General features: G+C 38.2%; 2 protein-coding genes across 10 annotated transcripts in view; one reads left to right on the top strand and one right to left on the bottom strand.

The window, feature by feature from the left end:
• Window positions 1–8,793, top strand: part of SPATA1 (spermatogenesis associated 1) — a 60,223-nt gene extending 51,430 nt beyond the window's left edge. For all 5 annotated transcript variants that reach the window (XM_045064785.1, XM_013056214.2, XM_013056212.2 and 2 more), the window contains one exon: window positions 8,597–8,793. Coding sequence is in view for 4 of the 5 variants with exons in the window: in XM_013056214.2 (XP_012911668.1) it covers window positions 8,597–8,625 (29 nt within the window). In the remaining variant the exon portion in view is untranslated. The remainder of the gene's footprint in view (window positions 1–8,596) is intronic.
• Window positions 1–20,125, bottom strand: part of CTBS (chitobiase) — a 61,845-nt gene that overhangs the window by 3,740 nt on the left and 37,980 nt on the right. For all 5 annotated transcript variants that reach the window (XM_045064788.1, XM_045064787.1, XM_045064790.1 and 2 more), the window contains 2 exons: window positions 8,577–8,745; window positions 115–212 (listed from right to left, as the gene is read on the bottom strand). In XM_045064788.1, coding sequence (XP_044920723.1) covers window positions 115–212; window positions 8,577–8,745 — 267 coding nt within the window. The remainder of the gene's footprint in view (window positions 1–114; window positions 213–8,576; window positions 8,746–20,125) is intronic.

The raw sequence follows: 20,125 nt of genomic DNA on the forward strand, positions 1-20,125 counted from the left end.
GAAACTTCCATGGGATTAAATAATTAAAAAATAAACTACTTTTTAGTCTCAAACTTAAAACAGGCTTTAAAGAATAGGAAGAAAAAAATTATATAAGAAATAATCCTTACTTACCTCCAGTAGATTTAGACAGGTATAATCATAACCATACCAGGGAACACCCATTACAAGCTTCTTAGGGTTAATACCTATCTTGATGTAGTCATCGTAGCCTAATCAAATTGGGACAGAAAAAAACATATGTTTTTCTTTTTATATTCTACTAATGGGTTTATACAAGCTATGCAACCATTCAGAATTGAAGTCTGAAAAGCCAGGTACATTTATGCAAAATACTAATAGTGTTTCCCTAACATGACATTCTAAACATTATCCCTTAAGAACTATAAATTCTGTATCATTTGATAAATTATTTCTTTTTGAATAATTGAAACATTCAAAAGGTCAAACTGAGGCAAAAATTTCACAAAATTTAATTCTAGGAAGAATGACATTTCAGGAAAGCAAGCTAATGTGTGTGTATTAGGTGCTAAGATATATTTGGTATTCTAGATTCGGAAAAGTTCTTAAATTTTCTGGCAGGGATGGTCTAAGAGTTTTTTTTTTAAGATTTTATTAATTTCTTTGGCAGGGGGGTGCCTGGGTGACTCCGTGGATTAAGCTTCTGCCTTCGGCTCAGGTCATGATCTCAGGGTCCTGGGATCAAGCCCTGAGTCAGACTCTCTGCTCAGCAGAGAACATGCTTCCCCCCCCACCCCTCTCTCTCTCTCTGCCTTTCTGCCTACTTGTTATCTCTGTCAAATAATTTTTTTTTAAGATTTTTTTTTATTTGGCAGGGGGAGCAGGAGAGGGAGAAGCAGGCTTCCTGCTGAGCTCGATCCCAAGACCCGGGGATCATGACCTGAGCCAAAGGCAGACACTTAACTGACTGAGCTACCTAAGCACCTCTCAGACCTTTTCATAGTATATATCTAAAGCATGGAACACTTGTGCTTTCTAGAAGTATAATTACAGACAGGGACAAGAAATGCCCCCCTTTTGCTCTAGTCAACAAAGAGAAAGATGAACAAATTCCTGGTCATTCCCTTTTGTGCCCAGTGTAAATTTGTTTTTCCACCAAGAATGTTCCAAGATTAACTAAATTTGCTATTTTTCAGAGCCTTTAAATAAATATATGCTAAATATCCAAATCTCAAACATACTTGATCATGAGCCTTGTATTGATAGAACACAGTTATCTCCTTTATGAAACACAGTTTGGGAACACTGGGTTAAATAATTCCTTTGTAATTAGAATTTTTTTATTTTTAAATAACATATGCATATGATTAGACTGTTAATTTGGATGTGATGAGGCTAGGCTTTAAGATTTTTATCTCTAAATTAAAAGGTTTTTATTTATTAGTCAACACTTTAATCAGGGCCAATTATCCCAGAAAATTTCACTTGACTTCAAAAGATAGCAAGTAATCTTTTATTCAGTTGGCTGATGGGATACTAATGCAAAACCCACATTGTATGAATGACAGAAGTGCTCTTAATTCTAATAGAATTAGAATTCTTAATTTTTAATTAAGAATTTTAATATAGCATTTTTAATATAGCATGAGCATTAATAAATGCCAAGTAAGACAATCCTCTATCAATCATGCATAGTAGGTACTCACATTATAATTATCTTTGCTATTTGGTTATTTCAACAAAAATATCCTGTCAAATTCTAGATAAGCAAAGATCTCCTTCATGTCATTCTGGGAGAAGAGTGTTGACTTGAAGTTAGTAGTCAACTGCTTGAATTGCAGTGCAATGAGAACTTAACACTCATCATCTGATCTATTATAGAGGATTAGTAATATACCTGTCCCACAAGATTTTTTTTTTTTTAGATTTTTTTGTCATTTATTTGACAGAGGGGCTCCCCGCTGAGCAGAGAGCCCAATGTGGGGCTCGATCCCAGAACCCTAAGTTGATGACCTGAGCTGAAGGCAGAGGCTTAACCCACTGAGCCACCCAGGCGCCCTGTCCCACAAGATTTTTTTTTTTAAATATAATTTTTTATTTTTTTATAAACATATATTTTTATCCCCAGGGGTACAGGTCTGTGAATCACCAGGTTTACACAGTTCACAGCACTCACCAAAACACATACCCTCCCCAATGTCCATAATACCACCCCTTTCTCCCAAACCCCCTCCCCCCAGCAACCCTCAGTTTGTTTTGTGAGATTAAGAGTCACTTATGGGTTGTCTCCCTCCCAATCCCATTTTCTTTCATTTATTCTTCTCGTACCCACTTAAGCCCCCATGTTGCATCACCACTTCCTCATATCAGGGAGATCATATGATAGTTGTCTTTCTCTGCTTGACTTATTTCGCTAAGCATGATACGCTCTAGTTCCATCCATGTTGTCGCAAATGGCAAGATTTCATTTCTTTTGATGGCTGCATAGTATTCCATTGTGTATATATACCACATCTTCTTGATCCATTCATCTGTTGATGGACATCTAGGTTCTTTCCATAGTTTGGCTATTGTGGACATTGCTGCTATAAACATTCGAGTACACGTGCCCCTTTGGATCACTACGTTTGTATCTTTAGGGTAAATACCCAATAGTGCAATTGCTGGGTCATAGGGCAGTTCTATTTTCAACATTTTGAGGAACCTCCATGCTGCTTTCCAGAGAGGTTGCACCAGCTTGCATTCCCACCAACAGTGTAGGAGGGTTCCCCTTTCTCCACATCCTCGCCAGCATCTGTCATTTCCTGACTTGTTGATTTTAGCCATTCTGACTGGTGTGAGGTGATATCGCATTGTGGTTTTGATTTGTATTTCCCTGATGCCGAGTGATGTGGAGCACTTTTTCATGTGTCTGTTGGCCATCTGGATGTCTTCTTTGCAGAAATGTCTGTTCATGTCCTCTGCCCATTTCTTGATTGGATTATTTGTTCTTTGGGTGTTGAGTTTGCTAAGTTCTTTATAGATTGTGGACACTAGTCCTTTATCTGATATGTCGTTTGCAAATATCTTCTCCCATTCTGTCAGTTGTCTTTGATTTTGTTAACTGTTTCCTTTGCTGTGCAAAAGCTTTTGATCTTGATGAAATCCCAATAATTCATTTTTGCCCTTGCTTCCCTTGCCTTTTGCGTTGTTCCTAGGAAGATGTTGCTGCGGCTGAGGTCGAAGAGGTTGCTGCCTGTGTTTTCCTCAAGGATTTTAATGGATTCCTTTCGCACATTGAGGTCCTTCATCCATTTTGAGTCTATTTTCGTGTGTGGTGTAAGGAAATGGTCCAATTTCATTTTTCTGCATGTGGCTGTCCAATTTTCCCAGCACCATTTATTGAAGAGGCTGTCTTTTTTCCATTGGACATTCTTTCCTGCTTTGTCAAAGATTAGTTGACCATAGAGTTGAGGGTCTATTTCTGGGCTCTCTATTCTGTTCCATTGATCTATGTGTCTGTTTTTGTGCCAGTACCATGCTGTCTTGATGATGACAGCTTTGTAATAGAGCTTGAAGTCCGGGATTGTGATGCCACCAACGTTGGCTTTCTTTTTCAATATCCCTTTGGCTATTCGAGGTCTTTTCTGGTTCCATATAAATTTTAGAATTATTTGTTCCATTTCTTTGAAAAAGATGGATGGTACTTTGATAGGAATTGCATTAAATGTGTAGATTGCTTTAGGTAGCATAGACATTTTCACAATATTTATTCTTCCAATCCAGGAGCATGGAACATTTTTCCATTTCTTTGTGTCTTCCTCAATTTCTTTCATGAGTACTTTATAGTTTTCTGAGTATAGATTCTGTGTCTCTTTGGTTAGGTTTATTCCTAGGTATCTTATGGTTTTGGGTGCAATTGTAAATGGGATTGACTCCTTCATTTCTCTTTCTTCTGTCTTGCTGTTGGTGTAGAGAAATGCAACTGATTTCTGTGCATTGATTTTATATCCTGACACTTTACTGAATTCCTGTATAAGTTCTAGCAGTTTTGGAGTGGAGTCTTTTGGGCTTTCCACATATAGTATCATGTCATCTGCGAAGAGTGATAATTTGACTTCTTCTTTGCCGATTTGGATGCCTTTAATTTCCTTTTGTTGTCTGATTGCTGAGGCTAGGACCTCTAGTACTATGTTGAATAGCAGTGGTGATAATGGACATCCCTGCCGTGTTCCTGACCTTAGCGGAAAAGCTTTCAGTTTTTCTCCATTGAGAATGATATTTGCGGTGGGTTTTTCATAGATGGCTTTGATGATATCGAGGTATGTGCCCTCTATCCCTACACTTTGAAGAGTTTTGATCAGGAAGGGATGCTGTACTTTGTCAAATGCTTTTTCAGCATCTATTGAGAGTATCATATGGTTCTTGTTCTTACTTTTATTGATGTGTTGTATCACATTGACTGATTTGCGGATGTTGAACCAACCTTGCAGCCCTGGAATAAATCCCACTTGGTCGTGGTGAATAATCTTTTTAATGTACTGTTGAATCCTATTGGCTAGTATTTTGTTGAGTATTTTCGCATCTGTGTTCATCAAGGATATCGGTCTATAGCTCTCTTTTTTGGTGGGATCCTTGTCTGGTTTTGGGATCAAGGTGATGCTGGCCTCATAAAATGAGTTTGGAAGTTTTCCTTCCATTTCTATTTTTTGGAACAGTTTTAGGAGAATAGGAATTAGTTCTTCTTTAAATGTTTGGTAGAATTCCCCCGGGAAGCCGACTGGCCCCGGGCTTTTGTTTGTTTGGAGATTTTTAATGACTGTTTCAATCTCCTTACTGGTTATGGGTCTGTTCAGGCTTTCTATTTCTTCCTGGTTCAGTTGTGGTAGTTTATATGTTTCTAGGAATGCATCCATTTCTTCCAGATTGTCAAATTTATTGGCGTAGAGTTGCTCATAGTATGTTCTTATAATAGTTTGTATTTCTTTGGTGTTAGTTGTGATCTCTCCTCTTTCATTCATGATTTTATTTATTTGGGCCCTTTCTCTTTTCTTTTTGATAAGTCTGGCCAGGGGTTTATCAATTTTATTAATTCTTTCAAAGAACCAGCTCCTACTTTCGTTGATTTGTTCTATTGTTTTTTTGGTTTCTATTTCATTGATTTCTGCTCTGATCTTTATGATTTCTCTTCTGCTGCGTTTAGGGTTTCTTTCTTGTTCTTTCTCCAGTTCCTTTAGGTGTAGGGTTAGATTGTGTACCTGAGACCTTTCTTGTTTCTTGAGAAAGGCTTGTACCGCTATATATTTTCCTCTCAGGACTGCCTTTGTTGTGTCCCACAGATTTTGAACCGTTGTATTTTCATTATCATTTGTTTCCATGATTTTTTTCAATTCTTCTTTAATTTCCCGGTTGACCCATTCATTCTTTAGAAGGATGCTATTTAGTCTCCATGTATTTTGGTTCTTTTCAAACTTCCTTTTGTGGTTGAGTTCTAGCTTTAGAGCATTGTGGTCTGAAAATATGCAGGGAATGATCCCAATCTTTTGATACCGGTTGAGTCCTGATTTAGGACCGAGGATGTGATCTATTCTGGAGAATGTTCCATGTGCACTAGAGAAGAATGTGTATTCTGTTGCTTTGGGATGAAATGTTCTGAATATATCTGTGATGTCCATCTGGTCCAGTGTGTCGTTTAAGGCCTTTATTTCCTTGCTGATCTTTTGCTTGGATGATCTGTCCATTTCAGTGAGGGGAGTGTTAAAGTCCCCTACTATTATTGTATTATTGTTGATGTGTTTCTTTGATTTTGTTATTAATTGGTTTATATAGATGGCTGCTCCCACGTTGGGGGCATAGATATTTAAAATTGTTAAATCTTCTTGTTGGACAGACCCTTTGAGTATGATATAGTGTCCTTCCTCATCTCTTATTATAGTCTTTGGCTTAAAATCTAATTGATCTGATATAAGGATTGCCACTCCTGCTTTCTTCTGATGTCCATTAGCATGGTAAATTCTTTTCCACACCCTCACTTTAAATCTGGAGGTGTCTTCGTGCTTAAAATGAGTTTCTTGGAGGCAACATATAGATGGGTTTTGTCTTTTTATCCATTCTGATACCCTGTGTCTTTTGACAGGGGCATTTAGCCCATTAACATTCAGGGTAACTATTGAGAGATATGAATTTAGTGCCATTGTATTGCCTGTAAGGTGACTGTTACTGTATATAGTCTCTGTTCCTTTCTGATATACCACTTGTAGGCTCTCTCTTTGCTTAGAGGACCCCTTTCAAGATTTCCTGTAGAGCTGGTTTGGTGTTTGCAAATTCTTTCAGTTGTTGTTTGTCCTGAAAGCTTTTAATCTCTCCTTCTATTTTCAATGATAGCCTAGCTGGATATAGTATTCTGGGCTGCATGTTTTTCTCATTTAGTGCTCTGAAAATATCATGCCAGCTCTTTCTGGCCTGCCAGGTCTCTGTGGATAAGTCAGCTGCCAATCTAATATTTTTACCATTGTATGTTACAGACTTCTTTCACCGGGCTGCTTTCAGGATTTTCTCTTTGTCACTGAGACTTATAAATTTTACTATTAGGTGATGGGGTGTGGGCCTATTCTTATTGATTTTGAGGGGCGTTCTCTGAACCTCCTGAATTTTGATGCACGTTCCCTTTGCCATATTGGGGAAATTCTCCCCAATAATTCTCTCTAGTATACCTTCTGCTCCCCTCTCTCTTTCTTCTTCTTCTGGGATCCCAATTATTCTAATGTTGTTTCATCTTATGGTGTCACTTATCTCTCGAATTCTCCCCTCGTGGTCCAGTATCTGTTTGTCCCTCTTTTGCTCAGCTTCTTTATTCTCTGTCATTTGGTCTTCTATATCACTAATTCTTTCTTCTGCCTCATTTATCCTAGCAGTGAGAGCCTCCATTTTTGATTGCACCTCATTAATAGCTTTTTTGATTTCAACTTGGTTAGATTTTAGTTCTTTTATTTCTCCAGAAAGGGCTTTTATATCTCTCGAGAGGGTTTCTCTAATATCTTCCATGCCTTTTTCGAGCCCGGCTAGAACCTTGAGAATTGTCATTCTGAACTCTAGATCTGACATATTACCAATGTCTGTATTGATTAGGTCCCTAGCCTTCAGTACTGCCTCTTGTTCTTTTTTTTGTGTTGAATTTTTCCGTCTTGTCATTTTGTCCAGAGAAGAGTATATGAAGGGGCAAGTAAAATACTAAAAGGGTGGCAACAACCCCAGGAAAATATGCTTTATCCAAATTAGTAGAGATCCCAAATCGTGAGGGGGGAGAAAGTGGATAAAAAGAGGTTCAAAAAGGAAGAAATAAAAAAGAAAAAAGAAAAGAATTAAAAAAAAAAAAGAAAACACCTAAGAAAAATATAAAAAAGAAAAAATATATGTATTAGATAAACTAGTAAAAAATCGTTAAAAAAGAAAAAGGTAACAATTAAAAAAAAATTTTTACCCGAAGGCGAGAAAAAAAAACAAAAAATGAAAAAGAAAAAAATTAAATTAACCGCAAGACTAAAAAAAATCACAGGGAAAAAGCCATGAGTTCCATGCTTTGCTTTCTCCTCCTCTAGAATTCTGCTGCTCTCCTTGGTATTGAAACCGCACTCTTTGGTAGGTGAACTTGGTCTCGGCTGGATTTCTTGTTGATCTTCTGGGGGAGGGGCCTGTTGTAGTGATTCTCAAGTGTCTTTGCCCCAGGCGGAATTGCACCGCCCTTACCTGGGGCCGGGGTGAGTAATCCGCTTGGGTTTGCTTTCAGGAGCTTTTGTTCCCTGAGCACTTTCCGTAGAGTTCGGGAGGACGGGAATACAAATGGCGGCCTCCTGGTCTCCAGCCCGGAGGAGCCGAGAGCCCAGGGCCGCACTCCTCAGTGCGCGCTCAGAGAACCGCGCCCAGTTACTCCCGTCTGCCTGACCTCCGGCCGCGCTCCGAGCTCACCGAGCCTGCGACCGGTTCAAGGTCACCCCGAGCTGCGAGCTTACTGTCAGCTCTGTCTCTGTAGCCGGCTTTCCCGTTCCAATACCCGCAAGCTCTGCGACACTCAGACACCCCCGATCCTTCTCTGACCCTGCGGGACCTGAGGCCACGCTGACCCCGTATGGGCTTTGCCCCGGGTAGCCTCTGGCGCGATGTCCCTCAGCGGAACAGACTTTTAAAAGTCTTGATTTTGTGCGCGGTTGCTCCGCCGCTTGCCGGGAGCCGGCCCCTCCCCACGGGGTCTATCTTCCCGTCGCTTTGGATTCACTTCTCCGCCGGTCCTACCTTTCAGAAAGTGGTTGTTTTTCTGTTTCCAGAATTGCTGTTCTTCTTCTCTTCGATCTGCCGATGGATTTTCAGGTGTTTGCAATCTTTAGATAAGCTATCTAGCTGATCTCCGGCTAGCTGAAGTAGTCTCTGTCTGCTACTTCTCCGCCATCTTGACTCCTCCCCCTCATCCTCCCCACAAGATTTTTTAAAAGAACTAAGTGAAAACTTTGGAATGTAAAACTTGAAAGCTCTCCAAATTAAATGATACTCATGTTTCAAGGCAGCTTTATAAATGGAAAAGGTATACAAATGACTTACAAATAATAATCTTACTGTTTAAGTTATCATTTGTGGATTCTTACCAGTTAATGTTTCCTTGTAGGGAGCATTGGCTGCTGCAGTACATTCTGACAAGGCTTGACTTTGTTCATCATAAGACATCACAAAGAGAAAGTCACAAGCATCTGCAATTCCAGCATAATTATAGCACCTGCCTTTGTACTTTGGAGACCAAGATACATCAAAGGTTACCTGCGGGAAAACACATGCCATTTTATGGAACATGATCAAATATGCTTATTTTGTCTGTTTTTCTTTCATTATATATTTTCTTGCCTCATACTATCCAAGAGGGAAGACTGTTTACATATATGAACATAGGGTTTGACACGTATAGAACAGTTCTAAGATATTTCTGCCCATATGGATTGACCTAGATAATATCTGGCCAGATATGATGTCCAGGAGCAGGGCTCTGTGTAAAAGAGAAGTTTTCAACTTAAAAGTTTTCAAAGGCTAGACTAGTAACTCAACTGAGGAAAGAAATAGGTAATGACAGTAGGGTATGGTGAGGCATCCAAGTAAGTAGGCAGTAAAGAAACCACACTAAAATAAGTCAAATACAAAAGGTTGTTTTACTTTTTTTTTTTTTTTTTTAAATATCATGCAGGCTAGATAGGTCATCTCTTAGCACAAGTTGACTGACCTGTGTTGGGAGTTTAACCCCCTGATATACAATTATGTTACATGATAGGTTTAATCCAACATTACAGTTAAAGGATAGTGGTTTATGGATATAAGGATAAATTAACTCAAAATGTTGAACAAATCACTGAAATGGTTTTATTTTATGGGAATAGTCAAAGAAAACTTGAGTGATGAATTTTGGTGAGCCAATTTTCAACAAGGATGAGTCTGTTTAAAGTATTTACTGCCTTAGCCAAATATTAATTAGCCTTATTTTATATATGTGCAAATATTCAAAGCTTCAGTAAAGGTTCTTTCTCTCATTAGACACATTAATTATTACAAAAATTGAGATAGTTCAGTTAAAACTTTTATACTTTGGCCAATTTATTACTCCTTTTAGGACTTTATCAAAATTTTATAATTGTCTAAGTATCAGCACTAAAGGAAGTTCAGCTTTACAAGTACAAGCTTTCAATAGCACTACAGCAAAATAGGTTATAAAGTGTATTTGTTTTACACATCCGATCCCATTTTATCACTGCCTCACCTATTATAAAATAGGAGCTATATTCTAGTAATAGAAAAACTAAATGATCACCTCTAAACAGTTAAATTTCAAATCCATTGTATAAGTCCTTATCCCCTCCTGAGCATTAAGAGTATTTTTACCTGCACTTTCTGTCATAGTTCATCTCCTATTTTGGAGAAAGCAACATTAGTATATTAGACAAATCAAAATGATTTTGGTTCTCCTCTTGGCTCTATTATAACTAGGTCTGTGTCACTAAAAACATCTCAAGCTGTTTTCCTACCTGTAAAAAATGATGAACTCTTCAATTCAATGACCATAATTCTATAATCTTAATCATTTTTCCCCCAAAACTCATTTCTCCTTCTAGACTATAGTCATTTTTTTTCTGGTGGCCAGTTTAAGAACTTTTGGGGGACTTCTCTCACCCCCCACATAACTAATCTCACAGAGAACAGAGTGGTTTCTCTGTTCTGCCAGAAACCTCTTTCTTTCCATTAATTAATATTTATTAAACACTTCCTAGTGTTAAGGTTATGCCATCATCCTTATCCAAACTATAGATCTCAAGTTGTTAGACCTGGATTAGTCCATACTGGTCTCCATTTCCCCTCTAGACTATTATACATACTACTATGGAATAACCTTCCCCATACACTTTCTACTATGTAAACCCTATACATACATACAGAATAAAATGCAAGTACTTCAGTCTGACATTCTGGATATTCCATAATCTGACCTGTTTTCATAATTGTAGCTCCCCTTAATTTTAAAATTGAATTTAACAGAGTAGCCCAAATTGTTCTACTTGCCCCCCAGACATAGAAATATTCCTACTGCAAAGTCTTTGTTCAGTCTCTTCCTCCTTGCCCTTTCACTGTAGGATAATCAGAGCTAGCAAAGAAATTGTTTACCACACACTAATTCAACCTATTAGTAACAGCAATCTAGAGACTGAAGGAAAAGTTTTCCAAGAACAAAATTTGACAGGAGAGGAGTATGGTGGCTTGCATACCAGGTATTTGCTATTCTTAATCTATATTGTTTACATCTTAGGAGGGAGGGTACAAGATGGTGATATAGGAAAACCCAGAAATCACCTGCTCCATAGACACACCAAATCTATACCTCTTTATAGAACAATTCCGCCTGGGTGGCTTAGGTGGTTAAACAACTGTCTTTGGCGCAGGTCATGATCCCAGGGTCCTGGGATCGAGTCCCACATCGGGCTCCCTGCTCAATCAAGCAGGGAGCCTGCTTCTCCATCTGCCTCTGTCTGACTCTCAGTCTCTCATGAATAAATGAATGAAATCTTTAAAAAAAAATAACTTAAAAAATATTCCTCCTGAAGAACTGAAGACTGACTGAACAGCTTTTACACAACAGAAAATAAACACACCAGCAAGAGAGACACAGTAACAAAGGAAATCCCCACCCCTTGATGCTACTAACTGCAGTGGGGAAGAATGAAAACACACACACACACACTAGGAGACCATGAGCAGATTTTTCTGCCTTGGGGCACAGGAGGGAAAAAACAACTGTTTAAAAGACCAACTAGAATATATAAGATCAGTCCTAGAACTTTGTCAGACAGTGGGAGAGCTGCTGGAACTCTTTGGATCAGAAGGCCTGGAGAGCCCCATGGTTTACCTTCCCTTTCTGCCTTGATAGCATGAATAGGAAGAGGGTCTGGATGAGTACCCAAGCCAGCCTACTACCTCAGTAAGCCCTGGGCTCCCAGCCCATACCAGCCCCAACTATCCCACCAATGCAGATTGAGTACAATCAACACAGGACACCCCTGGCCAATACTTACTACAGATCTAGCTCACTAAAATGACACAGGTGCAAAACACCCTAAAATACTCCATGCCTGCACTGCTTTGGTTCCAGGTGATTTGACAGGGTACACCCCAAGCAAAACACCTTGGGACACCCTGGCCGCCTCCTGCCTCTGCTCCAGCCACCCTGCCAGGTACCCCTGAACCTGATGCCCCAAGACCCCCCACCTTCCTTAAGCATCAGCTGTCCTACTAAGGCATCCTCTGCAAAGAGCCCTGGACTGTCCGAGACCATGCCCACTTCACCTCTGACCATCCAACAGGGTTGTCCTAACCTAAAGGACAGCCACAGCTCCAGCCACACAAAATCACTAAGTGCTACATTGTACACAGGGGATGATCATACAAAAAGATCACTTCAAGTTTAGAAGTAGCTCTTCCATCTAATTCATAGAAACAAACACAAAGTCAAGCAAATGACAAAGAGGAATATGCTCCAAATGAGAGGATAGCTTACGGGTTGTTATCTTGAATATCCAAAGAAGAAGCATTCACTTTCTAGGGGTCCAGAGAGGAGGACAGAAAACTTGTAGAAACAATAGCTGAAAATGTGCCTAACCTAGGAAGGAAGGAAATATTCAGGTTCAAGAATCACAGAGAGTTCCAAGTAAGATGAACTCAAGGATGGCCACAAAACAATAATAATTAAAATGTCAAAGATTAAAGAAAGAATTTTAAAAGCAGCAAAAAGAATTAGTTACATACAAAGGTTAAAGCAATCAGCGTATTCTTTTCTTTTTTTTTTAAAGATTTGATTTCTTTATTTGACAGAGAGAGAGAGATCACAAGTCGGCAGAGAAGGTGAGAGAGGGAGAAGCAGGTTCCCTGCTGAGCAGAGAGCCTGATGTGGGCTCAATCCCAGGACCCTGAGACCATGACCTGGGTCGAAGGCAGAGGCTAAACCCACTGAGCCACCCAGATGCCCCAGCAATCAGCGTATTATTCAGCAGAAACTTTGGAGGCCAGAAGGGACTGGCATGATATACTGAAAGCATGGCAAGGGAAAAACCTCCAAGAATATTCTACCTGGCAAAGTTATCATTCAGAATTGAAGGAGAGGGAGAGTTTCCCAAACAAAAGTTAAAGAAATTTATCACCACAGTTACAAGAAATGTAAAGGTACTCCCTTAAGTGAAGAAAAAGGCCATATTAGAAGAAAATAATGAAAAAATTTCATGAGTGAAAGGAACACAATAAAGGTAGTAGAGAAATCACTTATAAAGCTAGTATGAAGGTTAAAAGACAAAAGTAGTAACATCAATTATATCTAAAAAAGTAGTTAATGGGACTCACAAAATAGGAAGATACAAAATATGACCACATATACATGGGAGGGACTAAAGATGAAGTTCATATAAAATGTGTTTGAACATAACTGACCATTAACTTATTATAGACAGCTATATACTTAAAATATTATATATGAACCTCTTGGTAACCACAAACCAAAAACTTACAATACCCCCAAAAAATGATAAAGCAAAACACTAAAAAAGTCATCCATTACAGAGAGCAAGAGAAGAAGAAAGGGAGAGAAAAAATCTACCTAAAAAATCAGAACACAAAATGTCTATAGGTACATACCTACCAATAATTACTAAAGGGGCACCTGGGTGGTACAGTTGGTTAAATGTGCAACTCTTGGTTTTACCTCATGGTGTGATCTCAGAGTTGTGAGACTGAGCCCTGTGTCAGCCTTCATGTTCAACACAGGGTCTACTTAAGACTCTCTCTCTCCCCTTCTTCCTCTGCCCCTCCCACCTGTGCGCATGCTTTCCCTAATAAATCTTTTTTAAAAAATTCCTTTAAATGTAAGTGGTCTAAATATTCCAAAAGACCTAGACAAAAGGGTTAAAAAAAAAAAAAGACCCATCAAAAAACAACAACAACCAATAAAACAAAAAAAAAGGACCCATCAGTACATTCCTGCAAGAGATTCATTTCAGACCTAAAGACACATACACACTGAAAGTAACAGGATGAAAAAAATATCAGGGGAAAAAATAGCTAAGGGAAAAATAACAGGATGAAAAAATGGAAGGCGGGAAAAAAAGGGTGCAGGCACCTGGGTGGCTCAGTTTTAAGTGTCTGCCTTCAGCTTGGGTCATGATCTCAGGGTCCTGGGATCAAGTTCCATGTCAGGCTCCCTGCTCAGCAGGGAAACTGCTTCACCCTCTCCCTCTGCTACTCTCTCTCTTTCGGTTAAATAAATGAAACCTTAAAAAAAAAAAAAAAGATGCGTTATCAATACTTATATCAGACCTAACAGACTTTAAAACAAGACTGTGGACTCTGACATACAAACAGAGGGCTTTGGAGGGGAGAAGGGTGGGGGTTGGGTGAACCTGGTGGCGGGTATTAAGGAGGGCATGTATTGCATAGAGCTCTGGGTATGGTCATAAACAATGAATTTTGGAACACTGAAAAAAAATAAAATTTAGTTTTAAAAAAGAGACTAAGGTGAGCATACATAATGATAAAAGGATCATTGAATCCAATGAGAGGATTCAACAGTTGTAAATATCTATTATGCAGCCAACATCGAGTATTTAACTACATAAAGCAAATATTAACATACCTAAAGGAAAAAAGGGACAGCAATACATAATGGTAGAGGATTTTAAACCCCACATACATCAATGGATAATTCATCCAGAGATAAAAAAAGGAAACAGTGGCTTTCAATGACACATCAGACTAGATGGACTTAACAAATATATATTTTAAAAATGTTTTCATATATATATTATATATATATACACATATAAATAGTGTGTGTGTGTGTGTGTGTGTGTATAAATAACATTTCATCCCAAACCACAGAATACACATTCTTTTCAAACACACATGGAACATTCTCCAAGATAAATCACGTTAGGCCACAAAACAAGTCTTAATAAATTCAAGAAAACTGAAATCATATTAAGCATATTTTCCAACCACAATGGAATGAAACTAGAAATTACCAGGAAAAAAAAATAGAAAAAAACAAACACAAACACATGGAGGCTAACCAGCATGCCACTGAACAATAATAATAGGTTGACAAAGAGAAAACAGATAATATACGGAGACAAATATGAAAATAGTATGGTCCAAAATCTATGGGACACAGAAAAAGCAGTAGTAGGAGGGAAGTTTATAGGACTACCTCAGGAAACAAGACAGATCTCAAATAGACACTCCAACCTTACACCTAAAGGAACTAGGGGAAAAAAGCTCAAAGAAAATAAAAAAGATCTGGGGCGCCTGGGTGGCTCAGTGGGTTAAGCCGCTGCCTTCGGCTCAGGTCGTGATCTCAGGGTCCTGGGATCGAGTCCCGCATCAGGCTCTCTGCTCAGCGGGGAGCCTGCTTCCTTCTCTCTCTCTCTGCCTGCCTCTCAGTGTACTTGTGATTTCTCTCTGTCAAATGAATAAATAAAATCTTTAAAAAAAAAAAAAGTAAAGAAAAAAGATCTGATTAATAAATAAATGAAAGAATTAAAAAAAATCAGTGAAACAACTATTTCTTTGAAAAGATAAAGGTAAGAAAACTTTAGCCAAATCCGTCAAGAATACAGGACTCAAATCAGAAATAGAAGAGCCAACTCCACAGAAATACAGAAGATTATAATAAACTACTACCAAAAAACTAAATGCAACTTGGACATCCTAAAAAAGTGAATAAATTCCTAGAAATATAGAACCTCCCAAAAAGAAATTAGGCAAAAATAAAAAATCTGATCAGACCAATTAATAGCAACAAAATTGAATTTATAATCTAAAATCTCCCAACAAACAAAAGTCCAAAACCAGATGTTGTCACAGGTCAGTTCTACTAAACACTAAAAAAAGAGGTAATACCTATTCTCAAAGTCTTCACCACCGCTTACAAAAAAAAAAAAAAAAAAAAAGGAAGAAAAACTCCACATTGATTATGTGAGATCCTAACACCAAAACAAGACAAAGATAATACAAAAAAGGGAAAACAACAAGCCAAGAAAATATTAGCAAACCAATATTCAACAATATATTGTTGCAGATTCAACAACATATTAAAAGAATCATCCACTGGGGCACCTGGGTGGCTCAGTGGGTTAAGCCTCTGCCTTCATCTCAGATCATGATCTCAGGGTCCTGGAATCAAGCCAGGATCGGGCTCTCTGCTCAGTGGGGAGCCTGCGTCCCCCCCACCCCCACCCTCTCTCATTGCCTGCCTCTCTACCTACTTGTGATCTCTCTCCCTCTCAAATAAATAAAATAAAGTCTTAAAAAAAAAAAAATGAATTATCCACTAAGAGCTAGCAGGATTTATTCCAGAGATGCAAGGATGGTTCAATATCCACATACCAACATGGTACACCACAGTACACCAAAGATAAAAGTCATATGATCATAACAATAGATGCAGAAAATTCTTTTTTTTTTAAATTATTTTGACAGAGGATGTCCACATTTACCACTTTCAATACAGTATTAGAAGTCCTAGCTGTAGCAATCAAACAAGAAATAAAGGGCATCCAAATTGGTAAGGAAGAAGTAAAATTGTTATTATTTTCATAGGACATGATACTATAAATAAAAAACCCTAAAGACTGCAACAAAAAACTTGAACTGATAAATTAGTTCAGTAAAGTTGCAGGACACAAAGTTAATATACAGAAACCTGTTGCATTTCAATACCTAATAATGAAGTAGCAGAAAGAGAAATTAAGAATAATTCCATTTATGATTGCACCAAGAATAATAAAAAAAAAAACCTAGGAATAACTTAACCAAGGAGGTGAAAGACTTGTATTCTATAAACTATAAAACATTTATGAAAGAAACTAAACATGACACAAATGGAAAGCTATTGGAAGAATTAATATTGTTAAAATGTCCATACTACCCAAAGCCATCTACAGATTTAATGCAATCCTTTAAGATAAAAGCGCCAATTTTTTTTTAAACAGACCTAGAATAAATAATACTAAACTCCTTATGGTATAATGAACAAAGTTGGAAGTATCAAAATTCCAGATTTCAAAATATACTTCACAAAGCTATAATAATCAAAACAGTATGGTACTGGCACAAAAAGAAACACAAATTTCAATGGTACAGAATAGAAAGGCCAGAAATAAACCCACATTTTTACGTCAATCTACAACAGAGATGGCAAGAGTATACAATGGGGAATATCTCTTCAACAAATGTTAATGGGAAAATAAGACAGCAACATGCAGAAGAATGAAATTGGACCACTTTCTCAACCCATATATGAAGATGGTTTAAAGATCTAAATGTGAGTCCTGAAACCAAAAGTATTCTAGAAGAAAACATGGCTAGTAATCTAAGATAAGCCTTAGCAACATTTTTCTAGATACGCCTTCACAGGCAAGGGAAATAAAAGCAAAAATAAACTATTGGGACTACAACAAAATAAAAAGCTTTTGCACAGTGAAGGAAACCAACAAAATGAAAAACCTATTGAATGGGAGATCTTTGTGAATGATACATCCAAGAAGGTGTTAATATCCAAAATATATAAAAAATGTACACAAAACCCAAAACACAAATAGTCCAATTAAAAAAGGACAAAGGGGGCACCTGGGTGGCTCAGTGGGTTAAAGCCTCTGCCTTCTGCTCAGGTCATGATTCCAGGGTCCTGGGATCGAGCCCCGCATTGGGCTCTCTGATCAGCAGGAAGCCTGCTTCCTTCTCTCTCTCTGCCTGCCTCTCTGCCTACTTGTGATCTCTGCCTGTCAAATAAATGAATAAAATCTTTTAAAAAAAAAAAAAAGGCAAAGGACCTGAATAGATATTTTTCCAAAGAAGATATACGAATAGCCAACAGAACAGACACATAAAAAGATGCTCAACATTATTAATCACCAAGGAAATGAAAATCAAAACCTCAAGGAGATATCACCTATCAAAACAGCTAATATCAAAAAGACAAATTTAAGTATTGACAAGGATGTGGAGAACATTTGTGCCCTGTTGGTGAGAATGTGAATTTGTGTATTCACTATGGAAAACAGTATGGAGTGTCCTCAAAAAAATTAAAATTAGAAATGTCCTATGATCCAACAATTCCACTACTGGGTATTTACCCTAAGAAATTGAAAACACTAATTTAAAAAGATATGCATCCCTATGTTTACTGCAGCATTATTTATGATAGTCAAGATGTGGAAGCTATCCACGTGTCTATCCATAGTTGAAGGAATAAAGGAGATGTGGGAGTATTTCTGTGTCTGTCTCCCCCTCTCTCTCCCACTTTCCCTCCCTCTCTGTCTATATATGTATGATGGAATATTTCTCAGCCATAAAGAAATGAGATCTTGCCCTCTGCAACAAAATGGATGGACCTAGAAGGTATTGTGCTAAGTGAAATAAGTCAAAGACAAATATTATATGATTTCAGTCATATGTGGGATTTAAGAAACAAAAAAAAGTGAGCAAAGGAACAAACAACAGACTTCTAAATACAGAGAACTAGTAGTTGGCAGAGGAGAGGTGGTGAGGGGAAAGTAGTAAGTCGTACTCAGCTGAAAAGCCAAATTCTACACTGACAAAACTTCCTTAATTTATATAAAGCCACAGGCATATCAATCCTTACATCCTTTACTATTTTCCAATGAATCTCAAATTCATGTTGACCAACTGTACCAAAATCTCTCAACACAGTTGGTAAATAATACAGTTCTTAGGCTCTATGCCAGACCTACTGAATCAGTCTCTTGAGATATTTTATCTGGTGATTCTTAAACCAGTAACTCTAAACCTATTTATATGGAATATAATATATATTTCATATGCATATATTTCCTATTTAAAGTTTTTGAAAGGCAGGTATCATTTATTCGCTAAACAATTTTTAACACTGTGTGAGATAGAAAAGAGCTGGTCTCCACCTTCAAAAAATCTCATTATTTAGTCTTGGTATAGGTATATCTCATTTTATTGTGCTTCACAGATAATGCACTTTTTTTTTTTTTTTTTTTTACAGATTTAAAGTTTTTGGCAACCCCCACATCAAGCAAGTCTATCAGCACCATTATCCCAAAAGCATTTGCTCACTTTATTTCTCTGTGTCCCATTTTGGTAATTCTCACAATATACGAAACTTTTTCATTATTTGCTCTGATTTGTTATCAGAGATTTTTCATGTTACTCTTGTAAGAGCTTTAGGGTGCAACAAATCATGCGCATATAGATGGCAAACAACCCATAAATGTGTGTGTTCTGACTGCTCTACCCACTGGCTGTTTCCCTGTCTCCATCCCTCCTCTTGGCCTACCTATTCCCCGAGACACAACATTGAAATTAAAACAAATCAATAATAATAAAAAACACAAATTAATAACTCTACAATGGCCTCTAAGTGTTCAAGTGAGAGGAAGAGTCACACATCTCTCACTTCGAATCAAAAGTTAGAAACGATTAAGGAAAGTATGTCAATAGCTGAGATAGGCCAAAAGCTAGGCTTCTTATGCCAAACAGCCAAGTTGTGAAAGCAAAAAGTTCTTGAAGAAAATAGAAAGTGCTGCTCCAGTGAACATATGGATTGTAAAAAAGCAAAACAGCTATATTGCTGATACGGAAAAAGTTGTAGAGGTCTGGATGGAAGATCAAACCAACCACAACATTCCCTTAAGCCATAACCTAATCCAGAGCATAAGGCCTTAAATTCTGTGAAGGTTGGGAGAAGTGAGGAAGCTGCAAAAGTAAGTTTGAAGCAGCAGAGGTTGGCTCATGAAGTTTAAGGGAACAAGTTTTCTCCATTAAAAAAAAGAAAAAGTTGGGTGCCTGGGTGGCTCAGTGGGTTAGGCCTCTCTCTGCCTTTGGTCAGGTCATGATCTCAGGGTCCTGGGATTGGGCCCCACGTCGGGCTCTCTGCTCGGCAGGGACCCTGCCTCCCCCTCCCCACCTCTGCCTACTTGTGATCTCTCTGTCAAATAAATAAATAAAATCTTAAAAAAAAAAAAAAGTGCAAGGTGAAGCAGCAAGTGCTGATATAGAAGTTGTAGTGAGTTATCTAGAAGATCTAGCTAAGATCATTAATGAAGGTGGCTATAGTAAACAACAGATTTTCAAGATAGACAAAACAGCCTTCTATTGGAAAAAGATGCCATCTAGAACTTCCACACCTAGAAAGAGGTCGATGGCTGGCTTCAAGTCTTCATAAGACATGCAGTCTCTCAGTAGGGACTAAAGTAGCTAATTACTTCAAGTTGAAGCCACTTCTCATTGACCATTCTGAAAATCCTAGGGCCCTTAAGAATTACGTTAAATCTACTCAGCCTGAAATGGAACAACAAAGCCTGGATGAGGACACATCTGTTTGCAACACGGTTTACTGAATGTTCTAAGCCCACTGTTGAGAACTACTGAGGAAAGATTCCTTTCAAAATACGACTGTTCGGGGCACCTGGGTGGCTCAGTAGGTTAAGCCTCTGCCTTCGGCTCAGGTCATGATCTCAGGGTTCTGGGATCGAGCCCCGCATCAGGCTCTCTGCTCAGCGGGGAGCCTGCTTCCTCCTCTCTCTCTGCCTGCCTCTCTGCCTACTTGTGATCTCTATCTGTCAAATAAATAAAT

Source organism: Mustela putorius, unplaced genomic scaffold (assembly GCF_011764305.1).
Source record: "Mustela putorius furo isolate JIRA1106 unplaced genomic scaffold, ASM1176430v1.1 tig00003853_pilon_pilon_pilon, whole genome shotgun sequence".
NCBI classification, from domain to species: domain Eukaryota; kingdom Metazoa; phylum Chordata; class Mammalia; order Carnivora; family Mustelidae; genus Mustela; species Mustela putorius.